The 25456-nt window shown below is 46.0% G+C and overlaps 2 protein-coding genes across 5 annotated transcripts; one reads left to right on the top strand and one right to left on the bottom strand.

The window, feature by feature from the left end:
• Positions 1 to 871: 871 nt before the first annotated feature.
• Positions 872 to 12264, bottom strand: PSMD13 (proteasome 26S subunit, non-ATPase 13). Its single transcript, XM_048853382.2, has 13 exons — positions 12093 to 12264; positions 10628 to 10706; positions 9521 to 9555; positions 9383 to 9438; positions 8940 to 8983; positions 8558 to 8644; positions 7259 to 7430; positions 6544 to 6623; positions 6330 to 6455; positions 5495 to 5557; positions 3547 to 3627; positions 2975 to 3091; positions 872 to 1664 (listed from the first exon to the last, which is right to left on the bottom strand). The coding sequence occupies exons 1-13, from the start codon at positions 12185 to 12187 to the stop codon at positions 1569 to 1571; spliced, it is 1131 nt and encodes a 376-aa protein (XP_048709339.1). The 5' UTR covers positions 12188 to 12264; the 3' UTR covers positions 872 to 1568.
• A 2234-nt stretch (positions 12265 to 14498) lies between these two features.
• On the top strand, positions 14499 to 25099 carry SIRT3 (sirtuin 3). 4 transcript variants are annotated; one of them, XM_075129278.1, is made up of 8 exons: positions 14499 to 14879; positions 15670 to 15850; positions 18234 to 18434; positions 19374 to 19606; positions 19766 to 19866; positions 20114 to 20275; positions 20935 to 21144; positions 22059 to 22232. In XM_075129278.1, the coding sequence occupies exons 1-8, from the start codon at positions 14798 to 14800 to the stop codon at positions 22092 to 22094; spliced, it is 1206 nt and encodes a 401-aa protein (XP_074985379.1). In that variant the 5' UTR covers positions 14499 to 14797; the 3' UTR covers positions 22095 to 22232. The 4 variants fall into 4 exon arrangements, with proteins under 4 accessions (XP_074985379.1, XP_074985380.1, XP_048709698.1 ...); XM_075129279.1 differs by having other exon boundaries at positions 14500 to 14879; positions 18237 to 18434; XM_048853741.2 differs by lacking the exon at positions 22059 to 22232 and adding an exon at positions 22979 to 25099 and having other exon boundaries at positions 14501 to 14879.
• The last annotated feature ends 357 nt before the right edge of the window (positions 25100 to 25456 follow it).

Here is a 25456-nt window from a genome sequence, read left to right as displayed (position 1 = left end):
TTTCTGGAAGTTTATCACTACCATTTATTTTTCATTTGACACCATCTGTTCAACTGATGGGTGGAAAAGGGGCTCAGCTGCTGTCTGCAGCAGCAACCACTGATGTCAGTGCCGCACCCAAAAGAGCACCAACCACCTAGCGGAGATTAAAGACCTGCTTGGGTATCAGCCTGACTAGTGTTTATGCTCACATGCCACATACTTTGGCGCTTGTACTATCATAGCCAAGGGCAGCAGGCAACCATCTCCTTGATGTGGAACCTGTACCCCACCCCCACAATTGCGCTGTTCATTCCCCCAGCTGAAGTAGCTGACTCTTGGTCTTCTCCAACTCCTCCCAAGAAAGGTGTTTTTTCAAATAGACTGGTCATGGGCCCCTTTACCAGCTCTCTCTCCTGGCTGTATGAAAAATCCACCACTCTCATGAAAGACCCAAGCCTGCCATACTACTAGGAATACTATGGAAAAGTGACTCACTAAACACTAGTCTAATAGCAATGGACAGTGCCAGAATACACAGGCAGACTAAACCAAAGCAATGAAGCTTAAAGCTGTATTAGAAAAACGTTCATTACCTGCAGCCTGGTTCTGTCACCTTTCCTCACAGAAAGTTGCTACTCCACGGGAGTACGGGTGACAGAGTCAGAGATGTTGAGAAACGTGTCAGAAACACAGCTCCTAACAAGACAGGACCTTGGATGCTGCTCTTGGCAGTCACCAATGTTTCAATTCATTGTTCAGATGTATTGATCTGTAATGAAGACTACACCTGGCATGCTGTGTACGATCTTACGTTATTCAGTTAGATTGTAAAGTTCCCCCTTAAACAGGACACAACCCAAGAGTTAGCACAAGAGCACGTGAACAGAACTGTAGAAGAGGGAAGGCAGAGAAGTTTATTCCAGCAATACTGCTGCACCACACTTCATAATAAAGTGTTCATGAAAGACGAGAATAAACCCAAAAAGGATATAAAACCAAATGCACTAAATTAATGATTTTATTCCTGGCAAACCCACTGATGGGGTGAGCAGCTCCCTTTACTGCCAACTGTGGAGGTGGGGTGTCTTGGTAATGCTGCCTTTGGGCTGCTGGGAGGAGGGGCTACTGGTGAGAAAGTCTTGCTCCCCCAAGTCCAATCACCACATCAGCAATGCCTGATAGTGGGAATATGGCATCTCTCTCTCTAGCACAGTTTAGGACAGAAGCACCCATCTACTGGGCTAATGACTCTACCATGTAGCTACCACCAGCACCCTCCAGTGCAATAGTTTGACACTAAGACTGATTCAACCACCATTACGGAGCCCTTATCCCCCTTGGTGACAGTAGGACAGGAGCTCCTATGGTCAGTGCCAGCAGACCGTTGGCGCACAGGGAATTCCTGACTTAAGCACCAAAGGGTTACACAGTAAAGGCCACTTACTCCTCTGTACAAGCATCAAAAAGTAGTTCTTCCCAACCTCCCCTAGCCCCCCCTTTAATATAATTCTGTACAGAGTCAGTGGTCTGAGCACCACCAGTTTCAGCAGCAGCAAGAGTTATTCGCTCAGGCAGTGCAAAGTCTTCTATGTTAGGATATCGTGGGCTTGGTGCTCCACCAGCATTTCCATGCTCCTCACATCTGTGCACCAGAACTCCAGACGGTCCTTCATCCCCTTGATCTGGAAAGCAAATCCACAACAGCTTTAGGAGCCTGGACATAGAAGGGGAAAAGCAATTGCACCTGCCCAGGAATGGGCACTAGAGTGAGACCAGGCATGCTGCACACTGAATTCAACTAATTTGGAGCAGAAGATTTTTCACCACATCCATTGCATTTAAAGATGGAACATGAAAGCTAAGGGGACTGATTACAGGCAGGGCCCCAGGAAAAGCACTATCAAGAGTGAAACCAATTCAACATGGGTAATTCAACAAAATTACCAATTCAACAAAATGGACTGTGAATTTGGTAGGGCCCTAAACATGGGACATTAAGATCCCAAACTTGACTTCAAGATATGGTGTGACAGGACCCCAAGATTCTAAGTATGTGGGTTTCTGAGAAAGCTTTTAGAAAATGAAGGGAGGAAATTTTAAGGGAGAATAATTTTAAGTTTTGTAAAATGAAGCAGTCCATCAGCTGTGATAGTGTGTCATTAGGACAGCAGTGTGCATTTCAGTTTCACTCAAAGCAAAGTCCAACATTATTTCCCTCTCCCCAGCCAAGTGTTTTTCATGGTTTAAAGGTTTTTAATATCTGGGAGAAGCTATTCAAAGAGTTCTTAACACCTTCTTGTTACATGTTTGTTATGGGAAAAACTAATTAATCATGGAAGTGAGGGATGGTACAGACATAAGGTCTTCTAGCCCATCCCCCTCTTCAGGCAGTGTTGTTATCTATAGCATTTACTAATAGGTCATAGGCCCCAAAATGATGAGGTACCAACCCTGGGAGACTATTTAGCTCTTAACCTTTCTTCCAAAGTCATTCCCTGTTAGATGCAAGGTCTCAGGTATAGAGAATGTGCAACAATGGCATAGTTATTAATCTGAAACCTTAAATTTAATGAAGCAAAAACTTTACGTTAACCCAAGTTTCTGTCAATTTATATACACAAGTGCGCATGTGTGATGTGCTTATTGTTTGCATGGCCCTATTCTCAGAATCTCAAAGACACTTATTCCATCCATCATGTTCCCAAGGAAGGCTTGCGAGTACAACTGCAAAGCTTAGTTATGGATATCTGGGTTGAAATCAAGGTCTTGTTATTTTGTGAAGGTTAAGCACTACAGGAGAACTTTTCAAATAGTGTTTTCCTCTGGAGGGGGAACCTTTGCTAACTCTCTTCTCCAAACCACTGCAAGAAATGGGCAGAGTCAAGGTCTGAGAACTACAATCTTATTAACAGCTCTCATGTCAGTATTCAGGCCAATCACAGATCGAAAGGAAGGTGAGTTAACGTTGGTTAAGTATTTCAGCTGACATTACCTGCTGTAAATCCAGCACACGCGGTTGGACCCAAGTCATGTGCACTTTCTTATCCACTTCATCAATACTGCCCTTTACTAACCCTACTGAGAGCGCCTTCATCACCAGCAGTTCCACCTGAAGAGAAGAAAAAGGGATTAAGAACCAGTCACTTTTCCCAGACTCCCAATTCTTTTAAATTGAGTTATCTTATAAACAGTCAGACTACTGTTCGCCACATGACAAAACTAAACTGAAGAGTGGCGCAAGGCAACTATCTCCACGACAGATCACTCTGACCAAGCTGGGCAGCATTCTATACAAACATCTGGAACCACAGGAATTAAAACTGTGCAAGCTTGTTCTACTAAGGAACGCAAGGGCCACCTGTATCTGAGACAGAGGGCAGGAGATGGCAATTCATTCTTCCTCTACAGCCAGAGGATTCTTCGCAGTTAATTTGTGAACATTAATGCGGTGAATTTCTTTTCCTCACTATTTACAACATATAGAAATGAACCTGTTCAGCGGATACTGTTAGGAATTTCACATGCAAGTTACTTATTGTCATCATTAGCATTAACACAACTCACCTCATTCACGGTGACTTTGGCACTTTTAGCAATCTCTTCAAAAGTGAGCTGTCTGTGATTGGCTGGTCGGGTGAAAGTCATCTAAAGGCAAGCAGAAATTCAGCACTCTTCAGACTTCTTCTCCGAAGATGTATGGCGTCTCCCTAGTACTGTCCTCCAGAAGCCACAGGGTATGCCACAGGGTATGCCAACACAGCAATTAAACATGGCGGGCCCAGGTCAGCTGACTTTAGCTTCGGGGGCTCAGGCTGCAGAGGCGTAAAATTGCTCTGCAGATGTTTGGGCTGGGGTCCGAGCTCTGGGACCCTGCAAGGGGGAGGGTCCTAGAGCCCAGACTCCATCCCAAGCCTAAACACCTACACAGCTGTTTTTAACCTCGAAGCCCAAGCTAGCTGACCTGGGCTGGCCGCAGTCATACCGCAGGTCTTTTATTCCAGTGTAGATGTACCTGCAGACTCAAACCTCATCTCTACCTGTGAAAATCAGAGGCTCTGATAACAAAGGGCCAACAGCAGCTAGCTCTCCCTCTATTTTTAGAAAAAGACTGCTTTATTAAAGACGGTAAAGTAAGTAGCAGTCAGTTTCCCGCATCTACCTCTCCAAACAGTAGGCTCCCTAGGAAACAATTGCTCAAAGAAAGATTCTAATCCTGAAGATGGAAATTCTCCATCCACATCACGTTATTGGCACAACTGCAAGTGCTTAAGGACCGCTAGATCAGTGGTTTTCAAACTCTTTCTGGGGACCCAGTTGAAGAAAATTGTTGATGCCCGCGACCCAATGGAGCTGGGGATGAGGGGTTTGAGGTGTGGGAAGGCCTCAGGGCTGGGGCAGGGGGTTGGGGTGCGGGCTCTGGGCTGGGGGTGCAGGAAGGGGTTCCAGGAGCTCAAGGCTGAGGCAAGGGATTGGGGCGCAGATTTACCACCAGTGGCTCCCAGTCAGCGGTGCAGCCGGGGTGCAGAGGCAGGCTTCCCGCCTGTCCTGGCACCGCAAACTGCGCTGCGCCCTGGAAGTGGCCAGCAGTACATCTGGCTCCGTGGGACTCTCGCCTGCAGGCACATCTCCCCCACCACCAGTTCCCATTGGCTGGGAGTGCGGAGCCGATGACCGGGGAAGGAGCCCCATGCCTAGAAGCCAGACCAGCTGCTGGCTGCTTCCAGTGCACAGTGTGGTGTTGGAACAGGTAGGGACTAGCTTGCCTTAGCTGGGCAGCACCGTCGACGGGACGTTTAACAGCCAGGTCGGCGGTGCTGAGCAGAGCAAGGCGACCCAGTGCCTTGCACGTCGCAACCCACGGTTTGAGAAACACTGCACTAGACTCTCTCATAATGAAGCACTTCATGTGTAAAACAATTAACTAAGCTCCATCTGTCTGAAGTATAAGTCAGCCTGTCAAAACTGCAGCTTTTGAGAGTGAGTCAGAGATTGTGTCATAAGACTCCGCATACCCATTGGTGACAATGAAACCAGGCCTTGTACATGGACGGAATGCCAGGACAAGAATTTCTGTGTCTTAGATGTTAAAGGATTTCCTTGCATGAGGCGGGTTTTCAACCCTTATCCATTTCAGGCGAGAATTTGGGCTGTTCTTTAGGCAGCTCTAAAGTTATGTTGGGACATGCTTTAAGAACCATCCCTTCAGATGCTGTCTTTGAAAACAATCTTTTTGGCTCTTGCTGTTTCTTACTAGTATTCACTGGCACTTTCTTCCAACAGTACTTGTCTTTGAGCACCACCAATAGGCAAAATCATGTAATGCTGCCATTAGTGATTTACATCTAAAGAGCAACTATATAAGAGAGCAGTAGACTGAAAGCACCATGCACACAGCTCTCAACTCACAAACAATCTACTTGGACACTACAGGGAAGTTAATCATGGGGCTGCCTTCCAGACCCATCCAACTGACAAGGGGGGTGCCCTATCAGGGTCTCAGCTTGCAGCTTACCTCCATGAGGCACAGCAGCTGGATCTTCTTCAGGAGAAGTGCTTCATTTGCAGCCAGGTCTGGCTGTGAGATAACAAAAACATTAAGCAGCTGTCTATGAATAAAAGTTAATTTTTCTTCTTGTTTCTTCTTCTTCTTCTTAAGTTACATCTTATGTACTAGAAACGAATCACACAGAAGGTAAATACTCTCTCCTATGTCTTGCTTCTGTGCTAAAAAGCCCCGGATTCAAACCCAGTGCTGGCTGACCATTCCATATAGTGGTAACAAGGAGATGGTGTACTGTTAAATGCTATCCTCTGCATGATATGCAAAATCATGGTCCTTAACTAAGGGCTGTCTAGATGGACAATAAAGATCTCTGGGAGCTATTGCCATATTGACAGCTTCCTCCATAATCACTGAAATATTAGTATTTGACAATCATTATTTTGCAGGTGTTCCGGGAATGTGAGAGGCACTCTTTAGTGTTTTCCATAGCACCTTCATAATGATATTTAAGTGTGCCAGGTAAGTTAGATTGGCACAGCAAGAGCCTCAGGAGACCCCATGAAATCTGCTCGTTTCCTTGGTTACAAAAGACACTTCTCTTTCTTCCATCCTTTATATCTACCTTCATATATTTATTCTAATCAATCTAGTTATGATGGGAAGGTGCTGTTAGAAACGTTATGGAGATTTTACATGGACGGAAGTCAGGAAAACTAGAGTTTTGGGTTGTATATTATCCTTATCTGTCCCTTTGTACTCCCACATTATTTTATTATTCTAGCAGATGTCTATGCATTTATCAGGGCACTATGAAGTTGTGTTGTTTCCCACATCACTCACTCACCTGCTGGCCCCAGGCTGTCTTCTGAGCCTGGAATTTCTCTACATTACCACTATTGAAGGCATAAAGTGTGTCAATCAGCCACTGTCTGTCAGTGGTTCTCAAGGACTCCAGTACAGGGTGCATGAGCTGTGATAAATAAGGCAGGACAGCATTATTGACAGACTATAACCAATTTCCACCATTCAACAGCTGAGACAACCCAGAGTCTACTTACCAGCTCCCCAAAGTTATAAACTCCTTCTCCTAGGAGTCCTGCCAGCCCCAAGGTAAAGGCTCTCTCCTGCTGCTCTGACACTGCAAGGAAGAATAGTGTGTGTAAAGCGACAGCTTCAACCCTATTGCTCCTTCCCTCTTTCAGTATGTGTATATGATCTCTTTCAGATTTTTTAGTCATCATCAACTCCACATTTACTCAAGACTGCAAACATGATCAAATCTAATCTTAATCCATGTGAAATGCAGTTCCATGCCAATACTGGAGGCTGCAGGAATTAGTGTGTGACAGAAATCCACTCCAGTGCAGCCTGAGGGTCTGAACTACTTGAGGTCACTGACCACCTCAGTGATCTGCTTGCAGCAGAGGCCCCCCCGGTTGGAAATTCAGAGGAATACCATCACGTACCATACCAGTGACGCAAAGGAGATCAGAAGAGTTGGGAAACGGTCATTTACTCTCCCCTACCTTACTGACAGTCTCCCCACCCCCCATACATCTTGGGTACAGTAGCCCTGAGATGAATGAGCAAGCAGAATTCATCTCTCTGGGTGGACTCTAGTAGGTTAATGATGGAGTTATATAATGCAGCAATGTTGAGGAAAGCTGGACTTCCCTGCATGTCTACAGCTGGACTACACTGGTGGAATAGACCAGGACTGAATGAACATGGAAACTACAGTTCCCTATATCTGGCACAAGGAGGCAGACTTACCTGGCAGATCCTTGACATCAATACAGCCCAGGAACCGCAGTGCATCCTTATAGTAAGAGGCATGATTCCCAATTGTCTGGTAGTATTTGCTGGAAAGGTCGTAGAAACGGCTGTGAACAGATGTCACCCCAGGGAGATTGTTCAGCATCTCCTCAACATCCTCTATGGTCTCCTAAAGAAAGGAGAAAGTCCAACTCTTGACACACAGACATTTTATACACACCTGTACCTTTCACCTCCACCACTCACTATTTTAGTTAGTCTTGAAATTTACAGCTTATCACAAATTATATTCACATGTTTGGTACAGAAATCCCATCCAGAGTGAATAAGATGAGAGTGCAGCTGAGAACATTAGTAACAGCATTTGGAACAAAGCAAACAACTCCCTTTCTCCCAAAAAGTTTCATTCATATTTACAAACACTGGTCAGTGAGTGTAATTCCTAACTCTTGAAACTTCATATTTCTATTGATACTAAAGCATGAACAACTGAGGGATCCCCATTCAGCTCACGTTGGTGAAAATAATGTATCGTAACTTTGCCTAATAATCATAGAAATGTAGGGCTGGAAGGGTCCTCGAGAAGTCATCGAGTCCAGCCCTCCACGCTGACAGGATCAAGTAAACTTAGACCATCACTGACAGCGTTTGTGCAACCTGTTCTTAAACACCTCCAATGATGGGGATTCCACAACTTCCCTTGGAAAAAACCATCTGTTCAAGTGGGTTCCCTCTTACCCAAATACTCCAATCCCCACTTATTATAAGGTCAGTAAGCCCCCCAAAAAAGTTCAACCAAGAAGCTAAATAGAGATATACTGTACTTCTTAGCTATTTGCCAAACCACATTCATGATGCTAAATTCGTAGAACCAGCCCTAAGTTGCACTCGGAGACACAGAAGGGTTAATTCAAGGGTTTTTCTAGCACTTCGCAGAGGCAGTTGCTGATTCACACCAGCTGAGGATCTGGCTCCATATGGGTCATTAGTGGTGATAGTCATACACTAGAAGTATATGTCACTAGCATCTCAGCTAAAGGAATAACACTGGCTATTACTTCTAGTGTTATCAGAACTACACAAACACTTTCCAGTCTTCCAAATAGAGCTGGATTTCCAAGACACCTGCCCATGCTGCCTAAGAGAGGTTACAGAAACTTAAATTCACAAAATTCAACAACAGACACAGAAAGAGAGGGGCTGCCTCTAAAGGCTAAGCAAGTGCTGAAATAATGGGTATCCAGAGGAACTGAGTACACTCAAATGGACAGAACCTAAACGCCAACATAATCTCACCTTTGTGACCTGTAGGTCGCCAATGTTTAACTTCAGAGCCCCGATGGCTGTTTTACATAAAATCACAGCCTCATCACTGCTTTTCACCTGCAACCACAACACAGTTACACATCAGAAAAACATAACTGTTCCAGCCACACAGGCAACTACGGACAGTTAAAGCACAACAAGTGCTAATTTACTTAGGTTGTGTTTCTTGCTGTGTTCCCAAATCCATGTTGGCTTGTTCACAGTGAATTGTATGAACTGAAGAATATGCCTTCTCCAATATATACACAGACGTAAACATATCTACCAGCACAGACCTACATATACATGCAAAATGCAGCAGCTATTTTACTTAACTGTGCCAAATAGGAAAAAACTTGGATTTCACGAATACCTTTTCTCGAGTCTTTTCCAGGAAAGTAAGGGCCACGTTAGGATCTAACATGGAGGAAGGAGGAAACCATATTAAGGATCCAAACAGCAGAATATTTTAACCTACCACAAGAAAGTACCTTGACTGGCTGCACAGAACTCAGAGCCAGATTCTCAGCCAGTAAAAGCCATTATACTTCCACTGAAGTAAACGAACTATGCTGATTCACACCAGCTGAGGATCTGGCTCCATATGCATCAGCCCTCTCTCCAGCAAGGTCCCTTCTGCAGCAGTAATTTCAACATTAGTTGTAAAATTCTATGAGTTTATGCTTTTTACTTTCAATATTGTGCAAACCGGTTGCCTCATTTTCACATTGAAGCTTTGGCTGTTGCCATCAGCCAGTTAAATTGTAGGCCTAATAGTCCTAAAAAGTCACCATTAATACTAGAAAAGTTACTCACCTGTCATCTGTCTAACTACATGAAGAATGATCTCTACCAAGGACAAAGGATTCACCCTGAAATGAACAACACAGCATCAGAACAGTTAAAATTAAGAGTGCACACGCTACAAACATATGTACAAGTAGTCAATCTCACCTGTGTTCAAACTCACTGATGAAGTTCTCATAAAGCTGTAGGCGGTTAAAAAAAAATTGTGACAGCCAGTTAGTGACAGAATATTTCATTCTAGTGAAATAGGCAACTTGCCCATTATTGCATATAAACTCCTCCCTCAAAGTAGTTTTGTACCCATAGGTGGAGAAATTTAAAATGTACTGACAATAGATTACAGAAGCCAAAAATTGCTCATCTTATGAAGACCAGTCTCCAGGATCTCCTCCCAACTGTGGAGAGTGATTCACCAGTTAATAGATTCATGAGACAAGACTAGTCTCTACCAAGAGGGGGTTACCTAGGTCTGTTTACACCTCTTTGTTGTGAGGGGTCGCTATCCACTAAGTAGCCATATAGTCAATAAAAGCCTAGCTATTTCAGGCTTCTCTACACACCCCACTTGAAACATGCAGAGCATGTCCAAACTCTCTGGGCTTTCCTCGCAGATGTCAATGTCTTTTTAGTGAATCATAATTTGTTATAAAAATGCAAAGAAGAGGGAAATGAGCAGAAATGAATCACAGGAGTACCTAGGTTCATGTAAGTTCAGATATTTGTGTGTTGCATTCTTAAAGATGACATGCCTAAATTGGAAGAGAGGAATGAAATCTGCACTGATACCTGAGTTTGTGAACTCTCAGGAAAACCACTCTGCGCACACACACTGTTAATCCCTTTGTTGCCAAGACTGAAGAAAAGCCTTTTTAAAAAAACACAGGTGAACCAAACTAAGACCTGTGAAGACCTGAAACTCATCTCATTCCATTCCTCACGTTACAGCGCCATTATTTAAATCTAACCCATTTCAAGCTTTAGAATGTTTGTAAAACATGGTCAAATTATGCCCAAAGCCTGCATATAAGATCCAATCCATAAACTTCTAATACTAATAAACTGTATCTATTTGTTGACATTTTAATACATATTCAGACCCTCCCAAATAGATGGGGTGCGGTTAGGAAGTTTTAAAGCATATTTTCCGATTCCACAATATTTAGGCAGGCCTTTGCACACCTATTTTATATCAGCCCAAGAATGTTCACACTGTCATCTTTGCACTGACACTTGCTTAAGAATCAACCTATTCACCTTGATGAGTCCATCTCCTTTAGCAAAGCAGGGGTCCTGCACAAAGTCCAACACCTGCAGAGTCAGCTGGTGCCAGAGTCTGAAAATACAAAAACAAAGAGGCCCCTGGCATCAGCAAACATCAGTACAATAAGCAAAATTATCAGACGGCCACCTACTGAAATACAGAGACAAACGTTATAAAACGTTATAAAACTAATTTCAATTAATCCATAAGGACCAATATAAAGGATCATTTATGACTCAATTCAGCACTAGTTCTGAAAAAGTTAAAGACCTCAACTGGCCAGGACCAGCAGCCTGGTGCTAATAACTATTCTAGACTAGACTTCAGTTAAAAAATGTGTGTTCAACCTTTTCCTCATGTATAGTTCAGAGGGATAGTAAAAATTGAGTGCAGCTTTCTTCAAAAGCTCTCATAGCACATAAGTAGTATGGATCAACCCTCAAAACATCCTCCAAGGGAAAATATTACTTTCCTCATGTTGCACATGAAGAAACAGGCAGCAAGAAGTCACAGGGAAACACCAATCTCTTGCCTATTTCAAAAACCTGTCAATTATTTTTAAAAAGTTCAAGTATGGTTTCATGTTCTACATGCATTTCTCAATCTGTGACAATTTTTGTAATTTCAACAATCATATTTTCCTATATTTCTCTGTTGTTGCTGTGAGCAAGGCCACAGAGAAACAAATCACTAACAGAGAAACAATGAAACTGACTATGCATAAAGTGCGGTCAAACAAAATAAAACTGAAAAAGCATCTCAAATTGGCTATAATTATCCTAGGTGTTTTTTGTAGCTACTATAGGTTAAAAGGTATCAGATAAGTGTAGCTTTTAAGTTAAAGGTGTCTCTTCAATAAGACATTAACTAAAGAGTACTGGATGGCATTACTACGAGGGGGACTGTATTTCTTGAGTACCACCATTTCATGTAACCCAGCGGTTCTCAAACTTCATTGCACCGTGACCCCCTTCTGACAACAAAAGTTATTACACGATCCCAGGAGGGGGAACTGGAGCCCGAGTCCTCAGCAAGTCTAACTACCAGCCCTAGCGACCCCATTAAATTGGGGTCACGACCCACTTTGGGGTCCCAATCCTCAGTCTGGGAACCCCCACAGCGTAACCCATTTCCAGGGGAGATGTCGGAGCAAAGGTGCACGTCTGAGGCTGCACTCAACCCCCCAAGTACGTGCACAGGGGCGTGGGGTGGGTCTGCACAGAGGTGCAGGATTTGCTCCCCCGGGGGGGGGTCAGACCCGCCCCCCCCGCAACACCAGCTCATGGGAGCAGCGCTCCAGCCTCCCAGCACCGGAGCAGAGCGTGATCCCTGCACCCAGCGGCCGCCAGGCCCCATCCCACCCCAGGCGGCCACCCTACACCAGGGAGCCGCCCTCCCCCCCAGTGCCGGGGCCCCCCGGCCGGCTTCCCTTGGCCCGCGGCGCCCCGGCCCGCTCACTTCTTGGTGTAGAGCTCCTCCAGGCGGTGCCACACGGCGGCCTGGCCCGGCCCGGAGCTCTGGCTCTGCTGCAGGAAGCCCGGCACGTCCTTCATGATGGCGGCGGGCGGGGCGGGGGGTGAGACCGGGGCGGGGGGGGGAACGAGACGAAAGGACCCCAAGGAGCAGGCGTCCAGGCCACCCCGCCACTACCGCCGGAAATGCACACTCACTTCCGGTAACGAACCCCCGTCGCGTGCGTGCGCGCGCGCGCGGCATGGTGGGTACCGTATGGCCCCGCGTAGTGCAGCCCCGAAACCCCGCCCCCCACGGGGGGGAGCCGCTGCGCGGCCTGGGCCTGATGGCTTGGTGCGAGCGTAGGGGTGCTGGCCGGTAGCCATGGCAACGGGCGCGGCCTAGGCCTAGGCCCTGCAGCGCGGAGCCGTGATGGAGCTGCGTGGAGCGGCTCTGACCCCACCCCGCCCCCCAGACCCAGGGAACATGCCGCGGGCTCGGGGGGACACAGGCAGCCCAAGCCAAGGGGGTGGGTGTTTCCATCCCCCCAGCCTATCTCCCCTCCCAGCACCATCACGGTCAGCAGCTCCTCCACGTGCCGCCATGGCAGGGCCTTGCGCCAACTGCTCTTGGCCAACGCTAACTCGTGGCCCGTCCGCCCAGCGCGGTGCATCGGGGCGCCATGGCATGGGGATGCCATGTGTGTCCCAGCGCCCTGACCTTTCGGAGATCTCCAGACCAGCCGGGACCATCTCACTGCACGGGTTTGGGGCTCTCGGCACTGTATCGGTTTGGAGCCCCCATTGGTTCTGTTTAGGGTAGCAATGTTTCTCAGAAGCCCCTGAAGGACGGTGCACCCACCAGTGCAAACAGACAAGGGGTCACAGACCTGCCCCCCTAAAAAAAATAAAGCTGAGCTGCTGTGGGCGGCCCTGTATGTGCAGCCTTACCAAAGCTGCTGCTTCCAGATAATGCTAGAGCCCCACTTTTTTCAGACCACTTTAAGCACATCACTAAAGGACCACATTCTCATCTTCTATCCCTGCCCCCTGCTGTGAAGGCCAACCATTACCATGAAGATAATTGAAAGTCATACTAAAATAAACAAATTACACTGTTTTACTTGAAATTCCAATTTCCCCCAGCTTTTGGGGAGATGACCACACAGAGACAGTTAGTTGATTTGTCCTCTGTCCCTTCCTTTGCTAAAAAGGAGGAAATCCTAGTGCATTTATTAACAACTCAATGGACGAAGGGGAGAATACACTAATGACAGCCGTGGACAAATACAAAGATGCTTGAAAGGGCAGCAAATACTGTTGTATGACCGAATTAAAATAGAGTAAGAGCTAAATAAATTTTAAAAATGGCATAAAATCAGTAAAATGTGGTGCAGCAATTTCACATAGGAATAATCAAATACACAGGTTTACAGTGGGAAAATGATGGCTCAGCAGTAGAATTGCAGGTGGGGATCTCTGACTAATTTCAGTGGATGATAAAATAGATGGGAACCAATGCAAGGGGAGCTATTGGGGCACTGATAAATGGATCAATAGGCTGGCTAATTTCAGGCCTAAATTAGGAATGGTAACACTGATATCTGAATGGTAGGAACAGTGCCCAATTGCTGGAGCTGTCTCCTTTTAGATTAGATAACATCAAGGTTCAGCGCACGCATTATCGTGAAAGATCCATGGCACATTTTGAAAGATTTGGTGTGAATTACAATGTCCTGGACACTTTCCTCTTCAGGATATCGCCTCTTGCTGGACCTATATTCGGTATTGCCAACTGTACATGTTCAAAAATCATAAGCTGGGCCCCCAAAATCATGAGATTGAAAACACACCATTTTGGTTCTTTTTAGTTGCCTTCTGCTTTTGGGGCCTTTAGGGTGCTCTCAGGTCAGATTTTCAAGCCTTTCTCCACTACCATGAGGGCTAGAAATGTGTTTGTCTGTTTGATTGATTTTAAAGCTGAATTTTCCCCTCATCACTTGTCTCCAGCAGCTGGGACTGCTGAAATACCCCAAGACTCGCAATAAAATCATAGTCATTCCTTGACCTAAAAACACTGTTGTATAGTGTAGCTAGAGATGAAGCTTGCTGTGCTCTACTCCATTTCAGTGGATGATCCCTCTATACACAGTTTGTACAAGGGACAGCTAAGTGACAGCAACTATGAAAATACAGGTTTCAGAGGAACAGCCGTGTTAGTCTGTATTCGCAAAAAGAAAAGGAGTACTTGTGGCACCTTAGAGACTAACCAATTTATTTGAGCATGAGCTCACGAAAGCTCATGCTCAAATAAATTGGTTAGTCTCTAAGGTGCCACAAGTACTCCTTTTCTTTTTATGAAAATACAAGCTCTGGTTATGCTCCTGTGAGCTGCGGTGTGCTCTTCTATTACGGACATTGTGGTAAAGCCTTTCAGCTGTTTTGCCTGGCTCCGGACCACCTTAAGCAAACAGGTGCTTTGCCCTGTGCCCTAGATCCCCCTTCTCCAGCCTCCAGGTCACCAGTGCAGCCAGTCCCGGGGCGACACAGGAGACAGTGACCGGAGGGCCCTGCGCCCGGCAACTAGACAGTCGCTTATCCAGTCGCCGGGGGCTGTAAAGGGAAAAGCAGGGAAGCAGCCACAGCAGCCTCCCTCGTTCGCATCCACATCGCCCAAGCCTCCACTTTCTGCGACAGGGCCCGGGCAGGGGCATGAGCCTGGGGACGGGGTTACGGTTCAGAGTCGCGGCTCGTAGAAATGTGTTTCCTGCGGCGAGTCCTCAGGGATTCACAGGTAAGCAGCATATTCCGGGGGGGGGGCAGGCGGATTTGGGAAGACTTCCGAGGAGAGGGAGGGGAAGGGCAGGGTGAGTTGGCTGGCAAAGTTCAGAGGTGCCTGGGGGAGAGCGGAGTGGATTGGGCAGCAGAGTTCAGAGGGGATTGGGGAGAGCCAAGTGCAGTAAATGAGCTTGGAGTGTGTGGGGCGGGGAGCTTGCTGGCAGTTTGGGGGAGATCAGTGTCAATGACATACTGTGTATGGCAGAGTGGATGTTAAATCTGTAGCCGTACCTGGCTGGTCTCAGGCTTTTCACCTGAGACTCAGGCTTTTCAGGGGGTTCTCAGTGATAGAGCCAGGCGCTGACTTTGCATGGCATGCCAAGCTACCAGCTTTGCTTGTACCAAGTGTGGTGTTAGGAGTGATGTTGGAGGTGCCCTCTTTTAGATGAGATGTAAGAGTGATAGAGAGACAAGGTGAGGGAGGTAATATCTTTTACTGGACCAACTTCTGTTGGTGAAAGAGACAAGCTTTTGAGCCACATTGAGCTCCTCTTCAGGTCTCTCTCACCAACAGAAGTTGGTATCACCTCACCCACCATGTCTCTTTAATGTCCTGAAACCAACATGGCGACAGCTACACTGCATGTAAGAGGGATGTCACTCGTAATGCCATAATTCTTGGTAAATGCACAGAGCTGACTGTTCTTGCTATAACTCTGGATAGATTTCTTTAAATCGGTCACCCCTGGCTCTGCCTTTCTAAGGGACCATTGTCAGCTGGTCTAGGTTGTTATCTTTTGTTTCAGCCTGGAGGAATCTCTGGATATGCAGTCAGAGAAATCATCCCAGGAGGCCCGTTGGCTCCATGGGGGGCAGAAATCTTCCCTTAGCTTCCTTGGGATCTGGCTTCATCCCCACAAGTGGAACTTCCCTGCAGAGGGAGCCTCTGGAATGCCATGGAGAGATGGCAATTGCCTGTGGAGCGAGGTACGACTGTTTTCTCATTTCATGCTGTTCCCTGTTACTCTCGAGCACAATCCTGATAATTCTCCACAAACCAAGGCTCTGTTATCTCATGGACTCATCAAACTCTCTCACTGTCTCAGAAATACCCACTCCCAGGAAGGAGGAGATGAGGCTGTTATAATTAAATTCACCAGATACTGTAGAGAATGCTGAGAGCCTGAAGATGAGAACAGTGTTTACCATCTAAATGCACAGGCTCTCTGTCTCTGCGAGCCACACTGGTGTAGTATCTGCTGCCCTGGGAACTCTTTGTGAGTGGATCAAACAGCAAAGAGGCTTTGAAGAGAAATATCGGCCACTGCTAGAGATGGGACATGTAGTCTTGTGCTGAAAAGCCCATGCTCTTGTGAAGACAGTGTCCAACCCATGGAGGCCACATTCAGTGATTCTGTGACCTAATAATTGCCACCACGAGGAGTCACCAAGAACTTCTGGGCTCTGGTCTCATGTCTGGATTTTGCCCTGATCAGAGTCAGTGCCCTAAGTGACGGGTTGGGTCACAGAGATCCTCTTGGGACTGCCACCTGATGTGCTGAGACTATCTCTGAGCCCGTTTTCCTTGCCAGCGTGGGACTCCAGAACCCTGTCTTGGTGAGCCGGACATGCCAGCCTGCTGCAAACCCAGACCCAGACCTGAACCACGTCCCCCAAAAGCTGCTGACTTAACTGAAAACAGCTTAAGAAGCGCTCCTGTCTCTAGCACCCAGACACCCAGCTCCCAATGGGATCCAAACCCCAAATAAATCCGTTTTACTCTGTATAAAGCATATACAGGGTAAACTCATAATTGTCCGCCCTCTATAACACTGATAGAGAGATATGCACAGCTGTTTGCTCCCCCAGGTATTAGTCACTAACTCTGGGTTCAATAATAAGCAAAAGTGATTGTATTAAGTGTAAAAAGTAAGATTTAAGTGGTTCCAAGTAATAACAGACAGAACAAAATAAGTTATCAAGCAAAATAAAGCAAAACACGCAAGGCTAAGCCTAATACATTTAAGAAACTGGTTACAGATGAAATCTCACCCTCAGAGATGTTCCAATAAGCTCTTTTTCACAGACTGGACTCCTTCCTAGTCTGGGCCCGATCCTTTCCCTTGGTACAGTCCTTGTTCCCGCTCAGGTGGTAGCTAGGGGATTTTTTATGACTACAGCTCCCTTTCTTCTGTTCCACCCCTTTTTATAGCTTTGGCACAAGGCGGGAATCTTTTGTCTCTCTGAGTCCCCACCCCTCCTTCTAAATGGAAAAGCACCAAGTTTAAGATGGATTCCAGTACCAGGTGACACAGTCACATGTCCTGTGAGACCCCAAGCCTTCATTCTTCCTGGCTTGACTCACAGGAAGGCTTGCAAGTAAACAGAGCCATCCACAGTCAATTGTCCTGGTTAATGGGAGCCATCAAGATTCCAAACCACCATTAATGGTCCACACTTTGCATAATTATAATAGGACCTCAGAGTTATATTTCATATTTCTAGTTTCAGATACAAGAATGATACATTCATACAAATAGGATGACCACACTCAGTAGATCATTAACATATTTTAATAAAATCATATGGACTGCAGCGTCACACCCTGGATGAGCAAACATCACTTAGGTTGTTTGGGGTAATAGTCTTCTCATGTGATGGATTGTAGATTCTCATTTCCTCTTCCGCACTTAAGGCTGAGCAGTGATTCAGTTAGGTGTCTGCCATCTGCACATGGACTCTACTAAGCGGGGGATCCTGGATGGGATTCAGGGAGGGCCGAGGTTTCTTCAGTCCTTAAAGTGGGCAGCCCTGTCAGAGCAGCATGAAAACACAATCCTAAGTGCTTTCTGGTTGCCAATCAGGATACAAAAGGGGCTCCCGTGTGCATTAGCCAAGGGGAATCGTATACTAATTTGGAGATTCAAAGATCCTTTAACGCCAGAGCCTTGTCTATAATCCACCCAAATACACCCATGATTGTGCTGTGAGGCTTAATGTCTTATTTAGGTTGAAAACATCTTTGGGGTAGAGACTGACATTTTGTTCTGCATTTGTACAGCACCTAGCACAATGGGGTCCTGGTCCAGGACTGGGTGCTAGCACAATAAAACAATAGATAATAAATGTCTGTTAAGTGCCTTGATATCCTCGTATGAAAGGGGCTGTAAGTGCAAAGGAATATATTGTGCTGCTGGGGGCTTCATACTAACTGGTACTATGTTTTCTCGTCTCAATTACCGAACAATAGCACATGAACCTGCAATTGAAAGATCAGCTCCTGGCTTCCTAGGAAACACTTGGGATGTTTTTCTCCATCTGAGCAGCTTGAGTCCTTTTGTTACCTGCTGCATTTCCTTTCTGCTCCTAGCAGGATCCAGGGAGCCAGACCGGTCTCCTTATCCACTGCTGCCACAGGCTTTTTTGGGATCGGCAGAGGAGGAGACGGCAGTGGGAACCGGAAGCTCACTCTGCAGGACGTGGCAGAATTAATTCAGAAGAAGGAGTGTCACCGGATGGTAGTGATGGCTGGAGCTGGGATCAGTACCCCCAGCGGCATCCCAGATTTTAGGTAACACCTCACCCCTCTCACAGATGCCTATTGGAGCCATGCCAGAGCTGGAATTGATGATATTCCAAACCTAGGTAACACCGGGGTCTGCCACTCACCATTCCTCTCCCTCTCACTAGTACTGGGGGTACTGATCCCAGCTCCAGGCATCACCACCACCCTCTCATTAGTGCTAGTTTGTGGCATGCCAGCAGCATTCCAGACTTCATTCAAAAATCACCATGTCTGCTGCTTCTCCTTCCCTGGCCTGCTTGGACAATGCCACAGTTAAGATTAGTGCTCCCTTCAGCAGCTCCAACTCCATATGACACCTTGATCCAGATCCTCAGGCCCAGCTGAGCTGTGCTTATTGCTTGGTTTCGCCTCTGCACTTCCCCAGGTCTGGGGCTGTCCAGGAGCCAGTATGGTCATGGCGTAAGCTAGAGTTGAAACAGGGGCCACTCCAGCAGCCCAGGATCACTGCAGCACAGTGCACTTGCTGTGGCCCTTCCCATCCTCAGCAGATCCTGAACATGCCTCATATATCAGGGGGTCTGGAGTTGGGTGGTGTAGAGCCAGCGATGCCAGTTTGACATCACCTGAGGGGCTCCTCTTACATGCAAGGGAAATCCTCAGCTGCCCACTTAAGGCTCCTTTGCCCTGCCTCAGCTGCAGAAAGCAACTAGATAGGGCTCAAGAATCTGGTCATTCTCTCTCTGAGAGGTGTCATATGTCACGCTCTAGCGGTCGGTTTCTTTAGAAACATCTGTGCTTGCATCCGATGAAGTGAGCTGTAGCTCACGAAAGCTTATGCTCAAATAAATTGGTTAGTCTCTAAGGTGCCACAAGTACTCCTTTTCTTTTTGCGAATACAGACTAACACGGCTGCTACTCTGAAACCTGTGCTGGGTTTGTTTTCTGTGGCATTCTGACTGATAGGCCCCTTTGTCCCCTCTGCAGGTCTCCTGGGAGTGGCCTGTACAGTAACCTTCAGCAGTACAACATTCCCTATCCAGAAGCCATCTTTGAAATTGCCTACTTCTTCCACAATCCTAAGCCCTTTTTCACGTTGGCCAAGGAGTTGTACCCTGGCAATTACAGGCCCAACTACTCCCATTACTTCTTGCGACTCCTGCATGACAAGGGGCTCCTTCTGCGTCTGTACACCCAGAACATCGATGGGCTGGAAAGAGGTGAGTGTTCTCTTCCTGGCTCTCCTTGATGGACTGCAGGGAAAAGACAAGGGGGGGGTGGAATACGAGAATGGGGCTGTTGAAACATGTGATGAATTTGGGGCCAGTAGGTTCAATTTCCTTGTACTGAGTTGATCTTCTCTCCATCTTGTGTTCAAGTTGCTGGGATCCCTCTTGATAAGTTGGTGGAAGCTCATGGCACCTTCGCCACTGCGACATGTACTGTCTGTCGGAGATCCTACCCGGGTGAGGACTTCAGGGTGAGTAGCAATTATGGGGGCATCAACACAGAGACAACAGAAGCAAATTCAAAGGGGGTTTGCAGGCCAGTTACCTTGTCCTCATGGCCAAGAGACAAGGTTCCTGTTCCAGAACAAATTTTGTTTTGTTACAATGTGATATGATGGCAAACCCATGTGTGCTTGTGGGATGGATGGAAGATGTGATGGTGGAGTTGCCGTGTTGCCTGGTAAAGCATGTGGCTGCTGATGGGTTTTCTTCTTTCAGGGAGATGTGATGGCAGACAAAATCCCCCACTGCCCAGTCTGCACTGGACTCATCAAACCTGACATTGTTTTCTTTGGAGAGGAGCTCCCACGCCGGTTCTTCCTGCATGTGACAGATTTCCCCATGGCAGACGTGCTCTTTATCATTGGAACCTCCCTCGAGGTCTGTGACATAGATCATGAGAGGGCTACAGGGATTCAGCACTTCGGGACTTGGGGAAATAGTACAAAATTGAACAGGGCATTGGGGGGAATGGGGTGGGGGTGATTCAGGCATCAGGAAAATGAAGAGAGGAATTTGAGGACACAGGGTGAGAAGCAGAGTGCTCAGACTCTGTGTGTGGGTATATGGAAACAGAAGGCAGCTAGACAAGGTCCATGGAGCTCAGGGTAAGGATGTGGGGATGGACCTCTGTGGGTGGAAGAGATGAGTTTTGTGGATACTTGAGGAGGTATCAGTAATAACTGGGGTGGACTCTGCTGGAGGGATGCCCTCTGCCAATTCAATGATGTGCCAGCAGGGGGTACAGTAGATAATAGCTTTTGTCTGGGATATTCCTCTCAGTCAGCTTGTCCAGGTTATGAGATGCCGTGTAAACTTTGGTATTAAATGGAGGGTCTGTGTAGTATGGAAAAGTCAGGCTGCGAGGTTTTGGGCCCCCTGGTGTGGTAGAGCCTTCTGAGACCCTGCATTTTGAGTCCCTAAGGTTCAGTTTGTGGAGTGCAGTGAATTCATTTTGTGTGGGGTATGGACTCCCCTGCTGCCTCCACTCCTGGGATGAAGCTCTCTGTTTCTTTGCTCCTTGGGGGGGGATTTTTTAGGTGCAGCCCTTTGCCAGTCTGGCAGATGCAGTCCGCAGCTCTATTCCTCGTGTGCTGATCAATCGAGACCTGGTGGGACCATTTGCGTACCAGCCGCAGTACAATGATGTGGCCCTGCTGGGAGATGTGATCAGTGGGGTGGAGACGTTTGTGGAGCTGATGGGCTGGAAGGAGGAGATGCAGGAGCTAATCCGGAGGGAAACAGAAAAGGTATGAATGGCTCATGGAGGCCTCCCTCAACCTCGTCATGTTTTGTGTCAAAAAAAGATTCCAGTGCCAACAGGTACTAGGAATTGTGGTGACCAGAAAGTTACATAGAAGCCATCTTCATGTCTACACTCTGTACCCGGGAGGGAGGAAGGGAGAACACATTCCAAAGGATAAAATAAACCACTAGGGCATTTAGCAACGAACGCAGAGGGTTTATATCGGAAGATAAGGAAGTAGCCGGGGTTGTTAAATACATTTTCAGCCAACATCAGACTTGTCTCAACCAAGCAAAGAAAAGACCAAGACTGTGAAGTATAGTTCCCTAATGATGGAATGGTTTAATGTTATTTAGCTGAATATCTAGGTCATCCTGATCTAGAATTATGTTGATATTTAAAAAGTACAAGCTGTTTTAAGGGAAGCCTGTTCTATTTATTTACTGATGCATATCCAAATAGACTTTTCAACCCCTAAAGGAGTGAATAGGGTGATGGAGACTTGCCTAAGCCAGAAATCAATTTACCAGAGACAACAGCTGTGCAGCTAGGAAGCATACAAAAACCAGAAAGGGTTAGGGTTAGATGCATTTAAAAGTCAAATCATCAAAAGCCTGATCCAAAGCCTAGTGAAATCAATGTGAAGACTCCCATTGACTTCAACAGACTTTTGATCAGATGCCAAGTCCAGGATAACATGCACTCTGGGGCGCAGACTGCAAAAGTTCCATAGTGATTCTGAAGGACTGGAAAGTTACCAGTATGACTCTCCATGCCAAGAGAAATACCCCTGACGTGTGCCAAACTAATTTGCACACATTATAAACACACAAAAGTGGTGGCTTTTTTCCTCCTCTCAGTTTTCAGAGCAGAGGCTGTCATGAAGTCTCACAGTATTAAACTTCATTCATTTTACAGAATATTCACTGTGGGTCAGATCCTCAGCTGGTGTGAATTGACATCGCTCTCTTGATTTCAATGGAGATTCAGTAGAGCTAAGCTGCTTTGTGCCAGCAGAGGATCTGGCTCTGTAATTGTATTGATTCCTTCTGAAGTCTTACCATAAATAAAATTAACCTATAAATGCCAAAACGTATTCTCTTTGCTTTTTCGTGGGTTTGTTCTCTTATTTGCTGCTTTACAGAATCAGTTCATTCGCAATGGCTCTCCCAGTCATCCCTATTACTAACAGAAGTAAAAGCATTCGTCTAGTCTGGTAGTAATGAAATGTTTTAAGCGCTTAATGCTGCAAACCCTTACTCCTCTGAGAAGTCCCATTGACACAGGTGATCCTTTGAGACCTTCAGAAGAGAGATTATAAAAGAGCAAGCTATTATTTTATTTTACACTAACATTAATTAGGGACCATTAGGAGGAGTCGTTTATTTTAATCTAGTGGAGCATTTAACTCCATGGATCAAACTCTGCTGGTATAAATGGGTGCAGCTTCATTGGTGTCAGTACAGTTTTGCCCATTTGCACCAGCAGAGAATTTGGCCCTGTATTTTTAAACAAAGTGCAGTGAGGGGGCATGATGTAGTATGGAGATCCCAGACCCGATTTTAACATTGCTGACAATCATTATCAGATTATGGGTTGTCTACAGAAAGGATGATTAGTCATTTGTCAGGATTTTTTTCATGGTAAGCCATTTGAGGGTAACATGAGAGCACACAGCCACAGCTGCTGTAACTCAGTGAAGCAAATCCAGTTAATTGTGGCATGCACGCTCTTTCTCTTCACCCTGGGCTTTTGGCCTGAGTGTCACCAGCTGAGCTGATGAACGCTGGAACACGTGAATCACGTTGACGAGACATGAACGTTCTTTCTATTTTTAGCTGGATGCAAAAGACAACTAGGACAACTGCCCTCCTGCTACTGGAAAATGATGTTCACCTTGAAAAGGGTTAGGTGTCATCCCCAGTGAGCTGTGGAGAGGTTACAGAAGAGAGCTGGGGAAAATGCTCTCCAGCTTTGCAGTGGCTACTGAGGATCTTTTTGGCTGTATCAGGGTGCCCTGCTGCAATACAGGAAAGACCATCACACAAGACTCTTAGCAAGTGAAGACCGAATGACAGGCTGTGGGCTGGCTATTGCAGGAGACTTTCCCAATCTGACACCTCAGCCTGGCACATGTGCCCACTGAACGCTGTGACCTCTACCTTTTCCTGTCTTCCATTCTCCCAGATCACGCATTTGGAGAGACTTTGCCTCTCCTTTTGTGTCATGTAGATCCTTATAAACTATCATCCAACTTTGTGATGTTCACTATTAGACTGGGCCAGAGTCTCATTTCCCTCCCACCAGGCATTCTGGACTCTACCCAGAAATTCAGGATCAAATTTTCATACGTGTCTTGTGAGTCTGGGTGTCCCAAATTTTTCGGTGCCCTACCTGAAATACCCTGGAACGGCCTGACTGTCAGAGGGTGAGCGCTCAGAATGTCCTGAAAATCAGGCTAATTTATAGTATTTCAAGTTGGGCACCCAAAAGTCACTAGTCCACTTTTGAAAATGCTAGTTGATCTGTCTAATTCTAATGCTGCTGGGACAAGTACCCAGCTTCATCAGACAGGTTCATAGAAATTGTCCGGCTCCCTGAACCAGCTCTTCAAAAGAGCAGGTTTTGGATGCAAGCAGGCTTTTTTCAATTATTTATTTGTTGCCAATTTGTAGCGTTTATTATATGGGTGAAATCACTGCTAATCAGGAGGGGAAAGGTGTCAATGTGTCTAGAGATGATGCCTGGAAACCCCACTCCTGTTGAGCAAACAACCCTATGGGCCAGTTTAAGCTGCTGTTTGAATGGAACGTGGGTTGATATCTGCACAGCAATAATAATTATTAACACTAATAAGTGTTAATGCCTTTGTGGATGTCTACACATGGTATTTCAATGTCTGTTTCACACATTTCCCAGGGTCAATGCTTTGATTGCTCTTACCCCAATTTGGTTCATATGCCCTTTGTTATCCTTCATTTCTCTTAATTATTCACTTAGCAGCTGTTCACCCTTTAAATGCTGGCTCAGTTCCTTGCACAGATTTACAGCTCACCGAATGCTCCAGTCATGTGGAGCAGTAAAGGGTCTACTGTTTATTCACTGAGCCTTCTAGGGAGGGAATGTTGGCCCGGACACCAGGGTTATTTCCTCCTCTTTTCAAAAAGTGCCATGGGATATTTAATTTGCACATCTCAGATGGACAGAAGGGATCCATGTTTAATGTCTCATCAGAGAGCACTACTAACAGTAAGAGGCCCCTTCCCCTCTCACACTAGAGAGCTATCATTGCGGCTGAGCCCAAGGCCCAGTGCAGGATTTGAACTCACTACCCTTCTGGCCTAGAGGCAAATGCAGCAATAATTAGCTAGTCTATTACAATGATTTTTCTGGATGTGACCTTTGACCAATACTATGTCTAAAGAAGCACAATAAAGAGGAGATGCAAAACACCTTGCATCAGTGTGGTTCTGGTTAATATTTTGAAATGCACAAAAGTCAAGGAATTTGAATGTTAAGGCTTCCACAGCTACTGTAACTCTGAGTCTTTGTACATTTGTATGCCTGTATATTGTGTTAACTGTTTTGCCTTAATATGTATGTGCAATGTGGCTAACTTACAGTTGCGGTATGAAACCTAGCTTTGGATTATCTGTCTTCTATGCATTTAGAAACTTCAAGCCAAATCCTCAGCTGGTGTAACTCAACAGCACTCCATTGACTTCGATGGATGTATGCTGATTTACACTAGCTGAGGATCTGTCCCTGTCATTCCTACCATTGCAGTAACAGTTTTTTGCCCTTGGACTTCTTTTAAATGAGGTCTGTGATTGAGCTCACATTCAGATGAACAGAGTTGTTTATCTGAATGTGTGATTCAAATATATTTGAATGTTCTTACACGGCTGTGGGATCAGCCATTGAAATAAATGTCATTTGAATATATAGCCTAAATAAAAGCAGAAGTGTTTCTTTCACTTTGCAGCGCACCAGACATGTAGCCCAGCTGGAGTTCTGCCCATTTCTACACAGTTAACATTTTACTACAAAACAGCATATGTTGCTTCTCAACCATATTTCGTTATACACGTCAAAGGTGCTTGTCCTGACTTGAGCCTCAATTCTGCAAACCCTTATGCACAAGATTTACACATATAGGCAGCCCTATTAAAATCAGTGGGATCGTTCATATGTTTAATGTTAAGCACATGTGTGGAGCTTTTGCTGGATCAGTGCCTAAGCCATTGCAAGCTTGAGTTTTAAACATGGCCTATTTCTGAGGAACTTGAACACAAGGAAATGGGCGAGGGGTGAGT

This window comes from Caretta caretta, chromosome 6 (assembly GCF_965140235.1).
Source record: "Caretta caretta isolate rCarCar2 chromosome 6, rCarCar1.hap1, whole genome shotgun sequence".
Classification (NCBI taxonomy): domain Eukaryota; kingdom Metazoa; phylum Chordata; order Testudines; family Cheloniidae; genus Caretta; species Caretta caretta.
The sequence above is the reverse complement of the archived record's forward strand: the minus strand, read 5'-3'. Positions and strand labels throughout refer to the sequence as shown.